Source organism: Nicotiana attenuata, unplaced genomic scaffold (assembly GCF_001879085.1).
Source record: "Nicotiana attenuata strain UT unplaced genomic scaffold, NIATTr2, whole genome shotgun sequence".
Classification (NCBI taxonomy): domain Eukaryota; kingdom Viridiplantae; phylum Streptophyta; class Magnoliopsida; order Solanales; family Solanaceae; genus Nicotiana; species Nicotiana attenuata.
The window spans coordinates 135,695-156,073 of NW_017672969.1; the positions used below are offsets into that span (position 1 = coordinate 135,695).

A 20,379-nucleotide genomic window follows, 5' to 3' on the forward strand; every position below is an offset into this window, starting at 1 on the left:
CGTTAGATTTGATTTGTGTATGGATAGAAAATTATGCATGTGCTGCAACTTCAAACGTTGCTGGTTTCAATTTCAAACGTTGCTGGCTTGCTGCAACAATTATGCATCTGGACAGTGCACTGTTAGGACTTAGGCGTTAGCTAAATTTTAGCGATTATTAAACCGAAACCGTACCGAACCAAAATAAGAAAAACCGAACCGTACCGAAATATTTTGGTATGGTATTTGGTATACACAATTGATAAACCGAATACCGAATTACCGAACCGAAATTATTAAATACCGAACCGAAGTACCGAATGCCCACCCCTAATGAAGACAATGCAGCATGCATAGCTCAATTGAAGGGAGGATTCATAAAAGGAGATAGGACAAAGCACATTTCACCAAAGTTATTTTTCACACATGATCTTCAAAAGAATGGTGATATCAATGTGCAACAAATTCGTTCAAGTGATAATATGGCTGATTTGTTCATCAAGTCTCTACCGACGTCAACATTCAAGAAGCTAGTGTACAAGATCGGGATGCGAAGGCTCAAGGATGTGAATTGATGCTCTCATCAGGGGGAGTTAATGCGCGTTGCACTCTTTTTTTCTTAAAAGGTTTTGTCCCACTAGGTTTTCCTTGCAAGGTTTTTAACGAGGCAACCAAAAGGCGTATTGTTAGATATGTGTACTCTTTTTCCTTTACTAGAATTTTTTTCCCATTGGGTTTTATTTTAGTTAAGGTTTTAATGAGGCACATTATTTGTTGAATAGACATTCAAGGGGAGTGTTATAAATAGAATTTTATTTATGGTGAATGTCTATATTTAGAGAGATTCTAGGGTTTATTACTTAGTGGCTAAGTCAATCTCTCCCTATAAATTGAGGGTTCTATTCCATTATAATTCATCCCAAAATTCAATAAGAATTTCCTCTCTCTTTTTCTGCAATATTGCTCTTGTTCTTTTTGAGGATAATTCAAACTTTCTGAATCCATGATGGATAATTATTAAAAAACCCTTATTAAAGAGGGTCCGATTAAATTATTTTTCTCATTACAAATTTTTTCTTAAGCAGGAAGATGAAGAGCAGTGGCAGAAAGTGAATTCACTTCCTAGTGATTTGGGGATTTGCCTCCAATTACTCAAATTATGCGGTTGTCTTTTTTATTTTTAAAATTAATAAGAAGAATATACTTGATATGAAGAAATTGATTTATAGAAAGTTGTAACAATAATTTCTTCATCTGTTCTAAAATTAGATTATTCGAACTTGATGTACAACGGATAAATATCCTACCGTAAGTATTTGTAAAATTTGATGTTAAATTAAAGAGTGTAGTTATGGTGAATATTTGGAGAAATCATATCTAGTGTAATAGTTATTTATTTACATCTTTTTAGACATAAATATTAAATGATTGAAGGGTAAAAAGATTGCGTAACTGAAAGTAGGCATTTTGAGGCTTTGAGCTATCAATCTGTTACTTTGGATCAAATAATATGATGGGTGCATTTTTCTTCAAAATTAATATGTACATAACATATTATCTTATTATACCTCACCAAATATGTTTTGTTATAAATGATATTCTTGATGCAATAATTTTTTTTTCCTTCTTGGTCATGATTAATATATTAGTTCTCTTTATCTAAAAATATTCATATATAATGTTATCAGTGTTAGTGACTTGTTTAATTACCTCAACACAACTTTTATACTCTTCAACATAATTACAATTTGTCTTGGAGATATAAATAAATACTCCCTCAGCAAATTGCTCCTTCGGCCACGGGTGCCGAGGTGGCTGTCTGATCACGTCCAAATGCATATTTCAATAGAGATATGAAACGGTCGTATGCAATAATAAATATTCAACTAGGAGTTGGGACCGAATCCATTGGGAGTTATGATGGGAGTTAGGAGTACATATTCGAAGTAAGCAAATGTGTTATCTAGATTGTACTTTCACAACAAGATTTTATTTTTTATTTCTACTGTTAATCTAATAATTACAAAATATAGTAGGAGAGTTTTACCCCTAGTATGAGTCTAAAAAAGGTAAAAATCTTCATTTCTCGTTAATTACTGATCCATAACCGACATCGAGCGAGATTTGTGCCGTGATATCCGGTTGGGTGCGAATATCACGACCCTATATCCGTCGTGTATAACTCACCGTGTTTCCCGAGGTCTTAGAACTCATTTTGGCCCGGGGCACGTTGCTTTACCATACCCCAGGACGAGCACATCGCTCACTCTTCCTGGATCTCGATACGAAGGGTCTCTTACCTCGATTACAATCTCGTGCATCCACACCCTTCTTCCGTTTTCTCACCGGAAAATCGGGGTAGATATTACCCCCGATTTTACTCTTACACAAGTAGTATATAAATTATTCTTGCGCGTATGCTTTTATGATTTTGTGGTTTAGTTGATAATACTATTTTTTTTAACAACTTTAAAGTCCTAAATATTAGGAGTACTTTTTACTTGGTTCAAATAAGGAATAATTAATAAAAATTGTTAGTTATATTTTAAGAAATAATTAAATGGCTATTTATAAATGGTAGGAAATTAATTAAATAACTATTCCAATATTAGAGAAATTAATTAAATGACTATTTTGTCCATAAACTCTATTTTAAAGGGATAAAAAAGACGAACGACATTCACTAGTGGCTTCGTGCTTTTAATATAGTAATAGATAATAGATATTGAGGGTAAGGTAAATAGTTATTTACAGTAGACTAATTCAACTTACCATAGTTTAGAGCCCGTTTGGCCAAACTGCCATAAACTACTTTTTTGAAAAGTACTTTTGTTCGGAAGTAGCAGTTTGTGTTTGACCAATTCTTTTGAATATTTTTTTTAAAAGCAAATTATGTTCGGCCAATCTGTGCAAAAATACTTTTAAGTATCAAATTACGAAAAAGGACATTAAAGACTTAGTTTGCAATTAGTATTTTTTTTAAAAAGAGATCTGAATTAAAATATTTGTTATAAAGAAATTCAACTAAAATATAAAACATAAAGTAACTAAATTAAAGTTTTAATCAATATAAAATATAGTTATAATTATTATTTATATGATGATTTTATATCAAAATACATCATTCAATATAAATTAAAAATCTACTCTTATAAATCACCATATAAAAGAAGCGGTCTATTTATAATAGAGAGAATATTTCAAAGAGGAACAAGAGAAAGAGAAAAAATTAATGGAAATAATAAAGAACAAAAAAGAATGGTAGAAAATAAAATTAAACTAATTAGGGATAATTTGAAAAATATGAAATTTATTGCAAGGATATTTTTGTCTTGAACAAATTAATTTTCTGCTTCTGTTTCTTGGAAAGAAACTAGAATATATAGCTTTTCCCAAAAGTAGAAAAAGTGCTTCTGATTCTGCTCAAAAACACTTTTTCATCCTCACCAAACATCTCAAATTTTTTAAAAAGTACGTTTTTAGCCACCAAAAAGTATTTTTGACCTGCAAGAAGCTTGATCAAACATGCTCTAAATAAAGTGAATAAAATATGCATTAATTATGCCATGTATTTATTGGTCTGGTATAAACTTTAATTGTGGGTCACTTATTGAATTGCTTAGGAACAAGAAATCAGCAACTTAATCGCATATTCGTATGGATGTTTGTCATATTTAGCTGAATGTTTTCGTGTATTCTAGGCTGTCGCGTGTCGTGCTATCTCATTTTGTACGTCTAAGACAGGAAGTCAATTCATCTATTAATTCTTTAGATTTTGAGAAAAGGTCAAACAAATGAAAAACATAATAAAATATTTGTTTTCTAAATATCAAGCGGGGATAGCTCAGTTGGGAGAGCGTCAGACTGAAGATCTGAAGGTCACGTGTTCGATCCACGTTCACCGCATTGGTTTTTTACTTTTACAATGTTATTTCGGTTTTATAGACCTCACTCGGTTCATCTTCTGTGACAGTGTGAAGCACACATAATGGGCTGATGTAGTCTGGTCCGATGCTGTCCAGAAATTTTATGCTTTATGGATCCACGATCCATCATTTGTGAGGCAGACATAATGGTCTAATGCGGTATGATCCAACACAGCTCAAGATTTTTTTTTTGAAATCAGTTTTTCTTCCTTTTTAATCCGGCTAATGTGTGAGGTATTTACAAGAATTTTTATTTATTTATTTCAATACTTCTTGTTAGCTAGTTAATAAGGGAATAGCAAACCAGTTAGGATCTCATGCCACTATATATATATTTTGCACCATGTAGTGCCTATAACGCTCCCTACCGAAAAAATATATATTTTCAAGGTTTGAATCCGAACCTTTGATTAAATGTGAAGAGCCCTCCATTAAAATAGTTATTCGTGCTAGGGCAAACAAATAACTACTTGTGCTCCTAATTATATTTTATTAAACTCCATAATCATACGCTGAAATTGATAGAAGCAGTAAATAAAATAAGGAGGCAGTCGCTCAAAAATATAATATTGTAAAACTTTTTCTTTAGATTTGCAAGAAATTACAACAAAGTGTAATATAATACAATGATGGTATATATGAGAACAATCCTGTATAGATAACTTGGTTTTTTGTTTCTATAGAATGAAATTGATTGCGAATTTGAGGAGTTTCCATCTGTAAACTACAAGGTAATCAGTTGCTTAATGTTCAGTGGAAAGACATATTGTTTGCCATCAAAAGCTGAGTCAATAATCATGCGATTAGCTGCTTCAGTTGGATGATATCTATCCCAAAAAACATGGTCACTTCTATTGGAACAGAACGTGGAAATTGGGGTGCAAGGAAGTTTAGCATTTAGTCTTCCCAGTCCACAACAAGCAGCTTTCACTTCACTAAAACCTGAAAAAAAAATCATTTCATCTCAACCAAATCAACACTGAATATAAGCAAATGGTACAAAAATAACAATTACATTTTGAATAGAAGAAATTGACAAAAAAATGACCTACATACGGACAGTGGCGGAGCTACATTCAACCAAGGGTGTCAATGGACACCCCTTCGCCGGAAAATTACATTGTATTGCTAGATATTTTTTTTTGTTTTATGTATATTTACTATACGTTGACTTCCTTTAACTTTTCGGTATAACTGTTTTTTTTTTTTTTTTATATTTTGACATCCCTTGGTGAAAATTCTGGCTCCGCCACTGCATATGCTAGATTCGTCTCCTATTAACAAGAAGAAGTAGTTATTGCAATTATTGGAATCGGAATTACCGTAAATAGCTGGATTCTGGATGACATCGAGCAACAAATTGAATGTGTCGAAATATGAATAACTGAAATCCTTCAGCTCAGACTGCAACCCTTGTAGCACGGACTGAAGTCCTTGGTTATATTTGTTTGTCCAGTAATTAGTTTGTTCGGAGCATTCACCAGATTTATTGGCACTTTGGTATCTTAGCAATGGAATGCATCCAATTGATCCTACCCCAACAATCACAAATTTTCGTGCACCTAGACCATACAATTGCTGAATCCAAAAAATAAAATAGAATATGGACACTTAGTGTTTACACTAAACTTAAAAACTTAATGAACATATCAGTTAATTATAATTAGGTGATAAATGTGTGTCATATGTCTTGCATATTTAATGATTTGATGTAAACACCGTGTGAGTTAACTTTTATCAAATTTGAATGTGACTTTGAAATTGGTGGTAGAAAATGTACCTTGAGCTGGCCCTGTAGAGAGGAAACCATTTGATCGACGTATTGCTCGGGTGCTGTAGTCTTAGAGAGTTTTGAATCGGATTTGAAATAATTAATTATATCATTACTTCCGATTGCAATACCAAAAACAGACTTTGATAGTTGCTTTTGTGCGGTATCAGATCCTAATTGCGTCACCAATCTTTGCTGAACAATGGAGAAAAACTGCACTTGTTGTGACATATGAAGTGCTTTGCTCTGCAATTAAAGAAAATAATTGTTAATATGAATATTATCATCGAACTGTAAGGTTGACTAATTTCTGCCTTATTTATTGAATAAAACAGAAGAGGGTTAACATCAAGCGGGGATAGCTCAGTTGGGAGAGCGTCAGACTGAAGATCTGAAGGTCACGTGTTCGATCCACGTTCACCGCATTTTTATTTTTTCGTTTCATTCAGTTTTGTTCTATAGATTGTAACTCATCGTGTGTGAGTCAGACATAATGGGCTAATGCTGTGCTGTATAATCCGGCCCAAGAAACTTTTTATTTCATGAAGAATTTGAGCCGGAGCCAAGGTGTGAGGCCCAATAACTTTTTATTTTCATGTACTTCCTCTATCAAACTATAGGGAAAAATAAGAAATGACCAATTGAAAAATAGTAGTGAGAGGTTATTTAAATTCAAATTCATAACATAATGATTTCTAGTTTTAGTATTTCTAATTACCATTTGCTAGTCAAGCGGATTTCTCATGTTTCCTGCGGGTTTATATGAACCCAGTAATTTTTGATCATATTCTATATGGAGTATGTATGAAGAAATCTACTAAATATCTATAAATAATTAACTGTGAACCCAATCAATAGTGTATATTAACTTGAGATATCTATAAATTCATAAATTTTAAATCCTGAATTCACCTCTAATATTGGTAGAGGCACTCAAGGATATCTAATTGCGTTAAAAAGGAGAAAAATAAAAAAAGAATTAAAAAAAGTGAATTAACTTACAAGAAAGTCATCGTTGGTGCCATTAAAAATTCCAGCTCCACCAGAGGCAAAGCTTACACCTTTGGCGAACACATTGTTCTTGTCGGCCAAGTATGGGGGAGGCGTTGGTACTCCTAATTTCTCAGCTGCCAAACAATTTAAAAAAAAAAAAAAAAAGAGAGAGAATTTTTAGTTACGTTTTCCAAAATGTGCACCCGTAATTCCACATGCATAAAACAATACAATAATGGATGTGAAGCAAAGAAAAGGGATAAAAGAAGAGATATTTTATAACAAATAAAGAAAAAGTTAAAGTTTGCTCCATCACCCAAAACGCATCGACTCTTCATCATCAAGTTGAAAGTGGCCGCAGTTGTGTTTGTATATAAGGAGCAATTAACCCCCCATTTCCAAAAAAAAAGAATAATCTATTAAGGTTTTATTTTATACTACTTTCGTTTTACTTTATATGAAAGTATTTAATTAGCACAGTTTTTTTTTTAAAAAAAAAATTACCACATATACTAAAAATTACCCTTAAAAAAACTATGGCTTCGAAGAGTTTGCTTTTCATGCACTAATTACAGTACCCCACTAGTGACACTGGCACGGCAGCCCAGTGCACTAAGCACCCACTATGAGCGGGGTCCGGGGAAGGGTTGGACCGCAAGGGTCTATTGTACGCAGTATTACTCTTTATTTCTGCAAGAGGCGGTTCCACGGCTCAAACCCGTGACCTCCTGATCATATCGCACCAACTTTCCTAATACCCCACTAGTGACAGAAGAAGAAGATATCAGACATACAGTAGAATGCGTGGTACCAAATACACTAAAAAAAATGCTATTACTATAGATAATGTAAAATCAACATTAAGTGCACGTATTTTCCTTTCAGCTAATAACAAATCATGAAGATGGAAATACTAGCTAGTTATAACTTATAAGGTGCTATTGCTTAATTCCTTCAAATATTTGAAAGGACAGGAGAAGCTTCAAATTAACAGGAAATACGTACTATATAGTTGTTGTTATTATAACTGATGGTAAAGCTCGAAAATAATAAAAGGTGAATTTCAGTTTGAGGCATGAAGCAAAACCTTAGTCTAAACTCTTGAGCAAAACTGAATTGTGACAAATTTCACCATTTTATCACTATGGTGGCTAAAAATTCTGTTACTACTAACATAGGATGAGTGCTTGGTTACCTAGAAAATCAGCAGTGTTTTTCCCATTGCAAAATCTTCCAGTAGATTTTCCACCAGGATAATCAAGACCATTATAAGGAAAATTAGCTTTAATAACTGTACCAAAATGGTTATTATTGCCAACGTCTACAAGGGAGTCACCAAACATGTACGCTGCTGGCACTGACTGTGCTACACATAGTTTACAACATAAGAGAAAGAAAGAAGAAAACAACAAGAAGAAACTCAACAAAGAAGAAGAAGAAGCCATTGATGTTTAGTCTTAATAATAAGGACCTATGACTTATGTCTCTTTCTTCTCCAGTACTGGAAAAATAGGTTGAAAAGAGTAGTATATATATAAATGATTTGGTGTTGGTGAAAAGGAAGAAGACGCACAAGTAGTCTACAAGTTACAAAATTTGTTGTGTGAACGAGTTTTTTTTATTTTTTTATTTTTTAATTTTTAATAATAGGAATTATGTGCTTGGAACAGCTGGTCTATCTTTTTGTGTCTCTATCTACAATGAGAACTCTGTTTTAAACTTTACTCGACTAATTAATCGTAATTCCTTCGTCTAAAATAAAGAAAGAAAAGAGAATGTGCGGAGACTGTTGGAATATATACTATTAATTATGTGTTTATATATATTAATATTTATTACTATGAAATACTATTTTATTCAATTTTAATACAACAACAATAACATATCCAGTATATTTCTAACAGGTAGAATTTTATTCAATTTTAATAAAAATTTAATAGATCATGTATTCGTCTTTGTGTACTTTACTAAAATTGATTCTCATTTTTTCATATATGTACTTATAGAAAGCAAGGGGAGGTTTAGTTGAACCCATTGAATCTGCTCTAGAATTCGCGTATGTTGATTTGAGTTAATAATTTTAATTTTTAAATCAACTATTTAGAAATTAATTATTTGATTTTTTGAAATAAAATTTATATACTTAATTTTTTTTTTCTCAAATATAACTAATTCTTTCTTCTAAGTACTTGTGTTGTCATTAAAGAAATGACAAAGGGAGAACAAAACCGATTCTAGGAGACTCCAATATTGCTGCTGATTATAGTGGAGCCAAGTAAGACTTTATGTTTTGGTTGCTCCAAAAATATTCTAAATTTTAGAAAATTGCCAAGTAAACACTTGATAAATAAACAAACAAATAAATAAATCTAATCTTAAGGAGAAGATTGAAGTGATGGGATAGCTTTTAGTTTTCAAATGATGCAGTGATCTTTGTAAAGGTGATGATTCTTGAATCAGATTCACACGTTTTGGACCTAAATCAAAAGCTCCTTTTGGTGGTTTTAGTTTCATCAAATATCTTTAGCTCTTCTATCTCTTCTAGTAGCATTTTGTGGGCGAACATAGTTCTTAAGCTCCAGATTCATCTTAATCCGATATTTTCGACGTAAATTAATATTTATATGTAAAAGTTTTGTAAGAAAAATTCAATAAATACTATATTTAAACTCATAAAAATCTTAATGATCGAGCTCATTACATTTGAATTTTGGATCCATCTCTGCTTGATAAGAGAACCGTCTCGTGCATATTCATTTCCGAGAAAAGAATAAGAATGAAATAGTGAAAATAGAGAAAACGAATTGTTGTGTCTAAATAATGTGTGGTTCATTAATTATAAATAAAAGCACCGACATGTTCTTCAAAGATCAAAGTGGAATAATATTTTGCCCTTTTTGGCCATAAAGAGGGATCCATCACATACCAACCATATTAATTTTTTTTATTAATTTTAAGAGCTCAAAGCTACTTTCCCACACGCATCTCACTTCCTTCTTGTCTTTTAATAGTACTAAATATATGATTTTTGGTATACTTACATAATCTTGCTTAATCCATATGCTAAGACATCATTCTTTTGTATAATTTATTCAAAACATCATATTCTCTTTTTTGGTTATCTCTAAGTAAACTTCTAAGAGATTAATAGAAACCATTAACTATAGGGAGAAAATCATTTACATCCCTCAACTTCGCTTTAAAAATCAAACTCCCCCTCAACATGAACGATAATTATTCTTCCCCCTTTTATGTCCTTTGGCTTTTTTAATTACCTATTTACCCTTACATATCAACCATTGTCTCTTCTCCTTCTTTCTTTTTTTTTTTTTTACTTTTTTTATAACCATGATATTTTTCTTTCGTTTTTTAAAATTTATATAACAAAAATACTTTTAGAAAGAAGAAAATTATTTTTGAGACGGAAAAAAGAAGAGTGAGAATAGTAATTAAGTAATATGTCCTGTAGTGAAATAAATGAGTAGAATAAAAATAATTTAATTTAATTTATTGCAATCAACGCTCTAATATATGTATATTAAACATATTTGAATGCGAGTAATACAAAAATAATTACTAAAAATAGAGATAAATTTATACAGAATTCTATATAGATAAATGAGTTATGATCGCCATTAATGAAATAAAAATAGAGCTAAATTTTATAACAGAATTCTAAAAGAGTATCTATTTATATTGTAAATACATTTTAAATTATAATTTAAAAACTATTTCATCAATGACAATAAAAACTCATTTATATATATTTATATAGATGGTAGAGAATAAGAGAGAGTGAAACTTACATACTTACTTACTTTCATAATGCACGTAATATTTAAATTACAATTATAAAAAATAGCGTTAGATTTTGTAATAAATTTATAAAAAGATTGTGTTACTTATAATGTTAATGAACTTAAGTAAAGATCTATACTAAGATAGAAAAATATTTAAACTATAGTAAAATGTTTAGGTTAAAAAATAAAATATTACTCTATATAATATAAAAATATATTATATAGATGGAGAATTAAAAAATGTCAAGAGCAAAGTTGATATTGCATAGAATAAGAGGGGGAGGATGACTATTGTTTGAAGTTAAGAGAGAAGTTTGATTTTTTGAGCAAAGTTAGAAGGCGTAAATGATTTTTACCCTTAACTATATAACTTGAGAATACTTATTGGAGTTTGAATTGGTTATGGTTTAGCTTTTATTGGAGATTATCGAAAAGTAATTTCGGGAAAAATAAATTTTGCAAATAACTTTAGTATTCTGGCATCAGCCTACAACCGTATGCAACAGTTTGCAAGCTGATAAGGAAACAGTACCTAAAGAAAAAATAATATCAGTTTCTATGTGTAATAACTTAGCACGGCTTGGAAACCTATGCGTACTTCATATAGAAGACGCTACTATTACTAGTACTTCTACTCCTGTAATGATGGCTCATTATAGAGCACTTGTAATAGACTAGTATTATCTATAAAATCATCCTTTTAACCAAAAAAAAAGTTTGAAAACCTACTTTGAGTTGTCTTTTGTTTCCGTAAATATTTTTTAGGTAAACTTTTGAAAACTAAAATCCATTTAGGACAAAAGAGGGGTACATCTTGTTTGAGACTTTGAGTCTTCAAACCTTTCTTTAAGTTATTATACATACTGATTCTTAGTCTTCTATCCAAACTTATACGTACTTGCGCAATAACATACCAAAATACATTAAATTCTTTTTCTCCAATAAAAGAGGGACCAGAAAAAATGGAATTTAAGCATGGTCCATCATATAGCTGTAAACTCCTCGTTGAAGTTGAAATATGTGTCTTAGTTAATGTCGGGTCAATGGAACTGTAGGCTCCACTGCCTCTTTATTTTTGTTGTTTCACATTTCAGCTTCATCAAATAGGCTATTCCCACCTCAATTTTCGGATCATAGTGGAAAATGGAATTAATATCTATTTGGAGCCTTCCAATAATAGTAATCCATTACTTTTATTTTCCAGGTCAACTTGTTGAAATTCATGCAATTTCTAGATGGGTCTTCCACTCAGTAAGTTGAGACCCCACCTTTGCACCGCAGTATAGAAAATCTTCGGTTTCATAAAGCCCATATGATTCTTGGCCTATTCTTTAGTTCTAGCCGAAATGATAAAATTTGTGTGGCGCCCAGTTTTTCGTCACCCATTAAATTTGTACACATTTTTAAAAAGTTCACTAATAACTAAATTTTGAATAACTCCAGATACACACACTTTTTTCTTCTACTTTACTGTTGTTTTCTTTGTATTTGTGCTTGGAGTTTTTTTCTTTTTCTTCTTAGTTGCAAAATGAGTTTGTTAAAGATGTTGTTTTGACAATTTGATGATTGATATTTGTTCTTTATGATATTTGAAAGTTTTGTTTCAAATTTGAGCTCATTTGAAGTAGATTTGGACATTGAATTGTGTATTGGATTGTTGAAATTCGAAGAACATGTTTATGTTTAAGAACTTATTTGAAATTTGAAGTTTCACTCAAAAGATTGAACTATTTAAGATTCGAATTTTTGAAATTGCATTTGAAAGATAGAAGAACTTCATATTTGATTTTTGAAATTGTATTGAAGAGATTGAACAACTTAAGACTCGAATTTCTAAAGTTGCCTTCGAAAGGCATTAAAGAGATTGAACTACTTCATATCCGAGCGGGTACACTTTACAAAATGTTATGTAATGCGGTAGAATTTTAATGGTGGCCCCAAAAGTGGGTATATATGAAAATTCCCCGCAAAAGTGAGCCGAACAGTAATGAGCCCATTAAAGAAATCTGCTATCGATATACATGGATTCCTTTTAGGGAATCTTATGGAAATATACCAAAAATAACAGTATTTACCAACAACTAGTCATTTTAGTCATGCTACCAACAATAGCGGGAAAAATTATCAATGATATACAACATTCAAAATATATAGGCAAAAAAAGATTATTTTCGTAATGAGTATTGTTGTGATTCGTTGAAAACACATATGAGATAATATATATAATTCAATGAAGTTTGAAGGAAAATTAAACTAGTTTGGAGTCAAATTCATTACCAATGATATAAAATATTAAAAAAAAATAGGCAAAAAAGGTTTTTTTTTAAATGGGTATTGGGGTGATTTGGACTAGTTTGGTATCAAAATTCATAGTTAAAATCGAGTTTAAAAAATTCATCTGTAATACATGTATCACGCATGTATCTCAACATACAAGTATACCTTTTCTTCGAATTTTCAGTTCAACCCTCCTCAAAACTTCACCAAGGTTGAAGTTTCCTCTTAGTGACACTACATCTGATGTTTTCTTTCACCTTGTACACATGGATTATGTGGACCTTATAAAATTCGAACTTTTGATAGAAAATATTATTTTCTTACAATTGTGGATGATCACTTTAGGTACACATGGATATATTTTCTACAGCTGAAATATGAGGTCATAGTTGTGATGAAACGGTTCCTAACCATGATTCAGAACCAGTTTGGAACTTCAGACAAGCTTAGGGCTCAAACAAGCCTCAAGGCGGTGGAATCAAATTAACTGAGGCATTACTAAGTGCATGCTTTGTTCAGAGCCATCATGATTATTCATTGTTTTTATTAAGGAAGTAGGATAATCTTGTGATTGTATTAGTGTATGTAGATGATCTTCTAATCATAGAAAATAAAGCAGAGTTAATTGAACATGCCAAAGCTATTCTGCATCAGCAATTCAGAGTCAAGGACTTAGGAGAACTCAAATATTTCTTAGGCATTGAAGTGTTGAGATCCAAGACTGGAATTCTACTAAATCAAAGAAAGTACATACTGGAGTTAATCTCAGAGTTGGGGCTGAGTGGAGCTAAGCCAGCTTCTACACCTCTGGAGGCAAATGTCAGACTAACAACTGCTGAATATGACCAAGCAATCGGTGTTCGAGGTGATGAGTTACTAGAAGACATAAGTTCCTACCAAAGATTAGGGGGCAAGCTCTTATATATCACTATCACTAGGCCTGATATCAACTATGCAGTGCAAACATTAAGCCAATTATGCAAAGGCCTAAGAAGTCTCACTTGGAATCAACAATGAGAGTTGTAAGATAATTGAAAAGTGCATATGGGCAAGGCATTTTGATGAGCTCTGGAAATGCAGAAAGACTCACATGCTGGTGTGATTCAAATTGGGATGCATGTCCCAATATCAGGAGGTCTATCATTCGCTATGTTGTAAAGTTTGGAGACAGCTTAGTGTCATGGAAATCAAAGAAGCATCAAACTGTATCCAGGAGTTCAGCTGAGGCTGAGTATAGGAGTATGGCTGCAGCAGTAGCAGAAATAACATGGCTATTGGGGTTGTTTAAGGAGTTGGGAGTTCATGTTACTTCACCAGTGACAATTTTCACTGACAGCAAATACGCCATACAGATTGCAGAAAATCCAATCCTACATGAGAGAACAACACATATCGAGATTGATTACCACTTCATTCAAGACAAGATTAAGGATTGAGTAGTCAAGGCAGTTTATGTGAATACCAAGGATCAACAAGCAGACTTACTAATAAAGGGGCTAGGGACTGCACAACGCATGCATCTACTTGGCAAGCTTGATGTGCTCAATTTCTTACACCCTCCAGCTTCAGGGGCATGTTCAAATAGAGCATGTGCAACTCACGTGTATTAGTTGGTTAGGAAGTTAGTTACAAATGTTAGGCAGTTAATGACGGCTGTTAGTGAGCTATATTAGTTGGATAAGTTAATTAGAATTAGTTAGCGGTCAGTATATATGTATAGTGTTAACTACTGAATGAGCCAATGGAACAATTATCATTTCCAAATACTCTGCTTCTCTCTCTCTTCTAACTCCATTAACGAGCAAGGTGAAAGCTTCAATCCTTGCCTTTTAGCAAATTTGCTTATGAGCGGACATAACTGGTAATTTTCCTTCCTTTTAACTCCCAGCCCGTAAAAGCAAGATCATCCCTGGACGACTGATAGAGTCACATTCCCACAGCAGGGAAAAAAATAATATGTATTGAATGTTCTCAATATAGCTCGAAATACTTTGTAGCAAGAGGCAAGTCGTTCTACCATGCACATACTTCAAAAACATATTTTTCCTTTTGCCATCCGTCCTTCTTCCGTTCACTGATACTATAGCTCTACTTGTTCAACAATAAACTTTAATCTTATGAATTTTGATGTATGTGTGATGACCCGATAAGTCATCTAGAGTTTTAAACCTTAATTCTGCGTTTTGAAGCCTCAACTAGCTTCATTAAGCCTTCCTCGATTTGCATGCGCGGTCCGTGTCTTTTTCCGGTAGGCTTTTATGTAAAAAATTGATAAAAATGTGAATTTGTGCCTTAAAAGTCCACTTTGAGTTTACTTCGGTCAACGTTTTGAGCAAACAGGCCCGGATCTGTATTTTGACGGTCCCGGTAGGTCCGTATCGTGATTTGGGACCTGGGCGTATGCCCGGAATCGAATTCGGAGGTCCCTAGCTCGAGTTATCGCATTTTGTCGAAAATTTGAAGTTTAAAGGTTTAAAAAGTTTAAAGATTTTATTAAAGTTTTGACTTTATTGCTACTGGGTCCAGATTTTGGTTGCGGAGCTTGGTATATGTTCATTACTATATTTTATGACTTGTCTGCAAAATTTGGTGAAAACTGGAGTTGGTTTGACGTGATTCGGATGCCCGATTGTTGAAATGGAAATTCGTAAGTTTCAATGAAAATTTCATTTGATTTGGTGTTTGATTCGTAGTTCTAGGTGTTATTTTGGCGATTTGATCGCGCGAGCGAGTTTGTATGATATTTTTGAACTTGTGTACATGTTTGGTTTGGAGCCCCGGGAGCTCGGATGAGTTTTGGATAGGCTACAGAAGGCTTTTGGACTTAGAATCATAGTTGAAGCCTTTGTGCTTCTGGTGTCTACTACAGACTTCGCAATTGCGAGGTCTGGCTCGCAAATGCGAGACCTTGCATTTGCGAAGGAAACATCGCATTTGCGAGCATGGGCTGGGGGGTTGGTTTCTCGCAATTGCGAGTACTCTGCCGTAATTGCGAAAGAGGCAGGTTCGCATTTGCCAACAAACAGTTCGCATTTGCGATGGGGACTGGGGAGAAGCTTGTTCGCATTTGCGGTAAGGCCCAGTTCGCATTTGCGAATAAATCATCGCAAATGCGATAATAGCAGAAATGTGGGGACTTTGCATTTGCGAAGGAAATCTTGCATTTTCGGGGTTCGCAATTGCGAACCTTAGGCCGCAATTGCGACATCTGCGCCTGGTCAAAAAGTTGAGTTAGACGAGATTTTTCTCATTATTTCAAATTTTCAAACCTAGAAGCCTTAAAGGCAATTTTTCCAAGAACTCTTCTTCCCCAATTCATTGGTAAGTAATTCTAACCTACTTTCTTTCAATTACCCATTACATTTCATAAGATTTCAACCTAAAATCTAGGATTTTCATGGTAGAAATTGGGGAATTGGGTAGAATTAGAGATTTTTGTAAAATTGGAATTTAAACCTCAAATTGAGGTCGGATTTCGAAACAAATTACATAACCGGGATCGGGAGTAAATGGATAATTGAGTTTTGGTCCGAATTTTGGGTTTGGACCAAACGAGCCCGGGAGTTGACTTTTGTTGACTCTTTCAATAATGACCTAAATTGAACCTTTTTCATTTGCGGGTAGTTCCTAAGGCTTATTTTGAATCTTTTGGTTGATAATTTGCTATATTTGGTTTTTTCAGAGGCTTTTTCGAAAGGCAAAGCCGTGGTTGAGCTTTGAGTCGATTTTGGAGCGAGGTAAGTGTCGTGGTTAACCTTGACTTGAGGGATTAGGACTTGTTTGCCTATTTGCTACATGTTTAAATGTTGGGTACAGCGTATATGTGAGGTGACGATTACTTATGCGTTGTTGTTGGGTTAAAGCATGCGGGTGGGACTTGTTTCTTGTAATTTACTCCTTTCTTTTGATTATGATATCCATGCTTAGACTAGTTTATTACTAAATTGATCGTTCTTTCCGCATTTATGAGCTATTTGTGATAATTGAGTATTGTTTTTGAAGTTGAGGTTGGTATTGTGAAACCGTTGTTGACATAAGGTTTATTCTTGCTTATTCTATCTCCCAATTGTTATATGTTCATTGTTACATGGTAAGGGAGAGTGTTAAAGCACGAAGGGTGATGCCGTACCAATTGCTACTGTAATTATTGATTAATACATAGTGAGGAAGAGAGTTAAAACACGAAGAGTGATGGTGTGCCGTATTTATTATTTAATGATGAAATTGAGAGGAAAAGCACGAAGGATGATGTCATGCCGTATTTATCATTTTAAGGAGAGATTGAGAGTAAAAGCACGAAGGGTGATGCCGTGCAGTTTTTATTCATTATGTTTATCCGTTTCGTTGGCTGAAGGTTTATTGATTGTTTCATGTTGTTATTCCCTGTTGTAGTTACCGTATCTTGTACCCCTTTCACATGTCCCCTACCAATAGTACTTGTTTAATCTTTATTTGTTGTTATGTTGTACATATATTTTCGTCTGTACATGTTTAATTATGTAGGTGTCCTGTCATAGCCTCGTCACTACCTCGTCGAGGTTAGGCTCGACACTTACGGAGTACATTTGATCGGTTGTACTCATACTACACTCTGCACTTCTTGCGCAGATTTTGGTACTGGCCCCAGATATACGCAAGGTGCATCAGCTCGGATTAGCATTTGGAAACTCGAGGTACATCTGCTGGCGTCCGCAGACCTTGAAGTCTCCTTCCTTTTTCCCTATTTACTTTTCATTTTATTTGCCCAGAATAACTCTTATTGGTATTAAATTTCTTATACCTTGTGAAACCCTTCAAATATATGAACTGAGACAAAAAGAATTACCAGAAGAAAAGAACCCAGATGAAAAATTAGAGTATTACCCGTAAGAAACCAGTGCGTATTTAAAATTTCTCAAGGTTTGGTTCCATCCTTTTTCTTCTTCTTCTCCTTTTGAAATTCCTTTTCTGCGTTTTCTGAAGCAGAACCCTTTTTCCCCTTTCTTTCTTTCATTTTTTTGATTTAGTTACAATTATGGGCTTCGGCCCTTTTAGTGAATCCTTATTCTTTTCCTTTTTTTTGATTTTTTATGCTAGTTTCTTATTATTATTATTATTATTATTATTATTATTATTATTTTGCTAATGACCAACACACCCTTATTAAAAAAAATATAGGGTATTACATCCTCCCCACTTTATGAAGTTCGGTCCCCGAATTTAACTTAAGTACGTACCTATAGACTGAAACAAATGGGGGTACTTGACTCGCATAGCATCTTCTATTTCCCAAGTAGCTTCTTCAACTGTATGATTTCACCATAAAACTTTTACGAACTCAATTTCTTTTGACAGTAGCTTTTTTACTTGCCTATCAACAATAGCCATCGGCTCTTTCTCGTAAAACAACTTCTCATCAAGCGGTATAGTTGGTGCTTCAAGCGCCTGAGATGAGTCTGATATACATTTTCTTTGCATTGAGACATAAAACACTGGAGGAATAAAGGACAACTCAGGAGGAAGTGCCAAACAATAAGCAACAGCTCCCACTCGGTCTAGTATCTCATACGGTCCTATAAACCTGGGGATCAACTTGCCTCTTTTCCCAAACCGCATCACACCTTTCATAGGGGAGACTCGTAGGAACACTTTGTCCCCAATTGTGACCACTAAATCTCTTCTTCTCTTATCAGCATAAGACTTTTGTCTGCTTTGAGCTGTAAGCAATCTCTGTCTGATCAACTGGACTTTGTCCATAGCTTCTTGTACTAAGTCAGGTCCCAGTAAGTTGGTCTCACCAGCTTCAAACAATCCGATAGGAGAATGACATATTCTACCATACAATGCTTCGTACGGTGCCATTTGAATACTGGACTGGCAGCTATTGTTGTAAGCAAATTCAGCTAAAGGTAGATAAGCGTCCCAACTACCTCCAAACTCAAGAATGCAAGCTTTCAACATATCCTCCAAGATATGTATAGTACATTCAGACTGCCCGTCTGTCTGTAGATGAAATGCAGTACTAAGATCTACTCGTGCCCAATGCTTCTTGAAAAGATTTCCAAAAGCGTGAGGTAAATTGTGATCCTCTATCAGAGATGATGGATATTGGAACCCCGTGAAGTCGGACAATTTCGTTCATAAATATCTGTGCATACCTCACTCCGCCTACAGTCTTTACTGGCAAAAAGTGTGATGATTTCATCAGTCGATTTACAATCACCCATACAGAGTCATAACCTCTAAGGGTTCGTGGTAGCCAGGTGACAAAGTCCATACTAATTCTTTCCCATTTCCACTCTGGAATCTCAATTTGTTGTAGTAGTCCTGCGGGTCGCTGATGCTCAGCCTTGACATGCTGACAAGTCAAACAACTAGAAACGAAGTTAGCAACATCTTTATCCAGACCTTCCCACCAATAAAATTGCTTCACGTTATGGTACATTTTTGTAGATCCAGGATGTATGGTGTATTTAGAGTTGTGGGCTTCTTCAAGAATAGCATGTCTCAACCCATCTACGTCTGCTACACATAGCCTGTCACCCATTCAAAGAATACCATCACTTTCAACAATCATATCCTTGCTTTTACCAGCTAAGGCCTCATCTCTGTATTTGCATAATCGTTCATCCTCATATTGGGTGTCCTTAATGCGCTCAACTAATGAAGACTTAGCCTGAGCAGAAGCCAACAATGCCTCTGAATTTCCGACACTAAATCTGATACCTGTATCTTCTAGACTCTGGATATCTTTGGCTAACAGTCTCTTTGTAGGAGCTATATGTGTCAAACTCCCCATAGATTTTCTGCTCAATGCATCAGCCACCACATTGGCTTTTCCAGGATGATATAAAATAGAACAATCATAGTCTTTGAGTAGTTCCATCCACCGACGCTGCTGCAGATTTAGATCTCTCTGCTGAAAGATATACTTCAAACTTTTATGGTCAGTATAAATCTCACAAGTTTCGCCATATAGGTAATGCCTCCAGATTTTTAAAGCAAATACCACTGCAGCCATCTCCAAATCATGTGTAGCATAGTTTTACTCATGCTTTTTCAATTGTCTCGAAGCATAAGCTATAACGTGACCATTTTGCATGAGAACACATCCTAATCCCACCCTCAATGCGTCACAGAACACCGTAAATCCTTCGGAACCTGATGGTAAGGCTAATATTGGTGCAGTTGTCAAACATGTTTTGAGTTTCTAAAAGCTCTGCTCACATTCCTCCGTCCACTGAAACTTTGCATTTTTTTTTTGTGTTAGCTTAGTTAGTGACGCTGCTATTCTGGAGAAATCCTGCACAAAACGCTTGTAATAGCCCGCTAAGCCTAAAAAGCTACGAATCTCTGTAGCAGAAGTAGGTCTGGGTCATTTCTGCACAGCTTCGGTCTTCTTAGGATCTACAATAATTTCATCTTTGGATACAACATGCCCCAGAAATGATACTGAGTCTAGCCAAAATTCACACTTTGAGAACTTAGTATAAAGCCGATGTTCTCGCAATGTCTGCAACACAGTCCTGAGATGATTCTCGTGTTCTCCTTGGCAACGAGAATATATCAGGATATCATCAATAAATACTATTACAAATCTATCCAGAAACGGCTTGAAAACCCTATTCATTAAACCCATGAATGCAGCTGGAGC

General features: G+C 34.2%; 3 protein-coding genes and 2 non-coding genes across 5 annotated transcripts; 3 read left to right on the forward strand and 2 right to left on the reverse strand.

Annotated features, from left to right (window-relative positions):
* Positions 1–3,812: 3,812 nt before the first annotated feature.
* TRNAF-GAA lies at positions 3,813–3,885 on the forward strand. The gene has a single exon. It is a non-coding gene; the product is annotated as a tRNA-Phe (tRNA).
* Positions 3,886–4,460: 575 nt separating this feature from the next.
* On the reverse strand, positions 4,461–8,187 carry LOC109215050 (GDSL esterase/lipase At5g55050-like). The gene is made up of 5 exons (XM_019379063.1): positions 7,865–8,187; positions 6,679–6,803; positions 5,686–5,922; positions 5,228–5,483; positions 4,461–4,847 (listed from the first exon to the last, which is right to left on the reverse strand). Exons 1-5 carry the CDS (start codon positions 8,112–8,114, stop codon positions 4,630–4,632), a joined length of 1,086 nt encoding a protein of 361 aa, XP_019234608.1. The 5' UTR covers positions 8,115–8,187; the 3' UTR covers positions 4,461–4,629.
* TRNAF-GAA lies at positions 6,029–6,101 on the forward strand. Its single transcript has one exon. It is a non-coding gene; the product is annotated as a tRNA-Phe (tRNA).
* A 4,971-nt stretch (positions 8,188–13,158) lies between the features above and the next one.
* On the forward strand, positions 13,159–14,182 carry LOC109215046 (uncharacterized mitochondrial protein AtMg00810-like). Its single transcript, XM_019379059.1, has 3 exons — positions 13,159–13,218; positions 13,305–13,611; positions 13,827–14,182. Exons 1-3 carry the CDS (start codon positions 13,159–13,161, stop codon positions 14,180–14,182), a joined length of 723 nt encoding a protein of 240 aa, XP_019234604.1.
* A 3,859-nt stretch (positions 14,183–18,041) lies between these two features.
* On the reverse strand, positions 18,042–19,524 carry LOC109215047. Its single transcript, XM_019379060.1, has 2 exons — positions 19,284–19,524; positions 18,042–18,526 (listed from the first exon to the last, which is right to left on the reverse strand). The coding sequence occupies exons 1-2, from the start codon at positions 19,522–19,524 to the stop codon at positions 18,042–18,044; spliced, it is 726 nt and encodes a 241-aa protein (XP_019234605.1).
* Between the last annotated feature and the right edge of the window lie 855 nt (positions 19,525–20,379).

Coding starts and splice junctions, on each gene's coding strand:
- LOC109215047 (XM_019379060.1), bottom strand. CDS start 19,524: ATGGGGAGTTTGACACATATAGCTCCTACAAAGAGACTGTTAGCCAAA. Junction 18,527..19,283: donor TATGATTGTTGAAAGTGATG/GTATTCTTTGAA, acceptor GATTGTTTGAAG/CTGGTGAGACCAACTTACTG.
- LOC109215050 (XM_019379063.1), bottom strand. CDS start 8,114: ATGGCTTCTTCTTCTTCTTTGTTGAGTTTCTTCTTGTTGTTTTCTTCT. Junction 5,484..5,685: donor CTCTACAGGGCCAGCTCAAG/GTACATTTTCTA, acceptor TTTTGGATTCAG/CAATTGTATGGTCTAGGTGC. Junction 4,848..5,227: donor CCAGAATCCAGCTATTTACG/GTAATTCCGATT, acceptor TTTTTTTTTCAG/GTTTTAGTGAAGTGAAAGCT.
- LOC109215046 (XM_019379059.1), top strand. CDS start 13,159: ATGATTCAGAACCAGTTTGGAACTTCAGACAAGCTTAGGGCTCAAACA. Junction 13,219..13,304: donor CTCAAACAAGCCTCAAGGCG/GTGGAATCAAAT, acceptor TTAAGGAAGTAG/GATAATCTTGTGATTGTATT. Junction 13,612..13,826: donor CCAAGCAATCGGTGTTCGAG/GTGATGAGTTAC, acceptor CTGGAAATGCAG/AAAGACTCACATGCTGGTGT.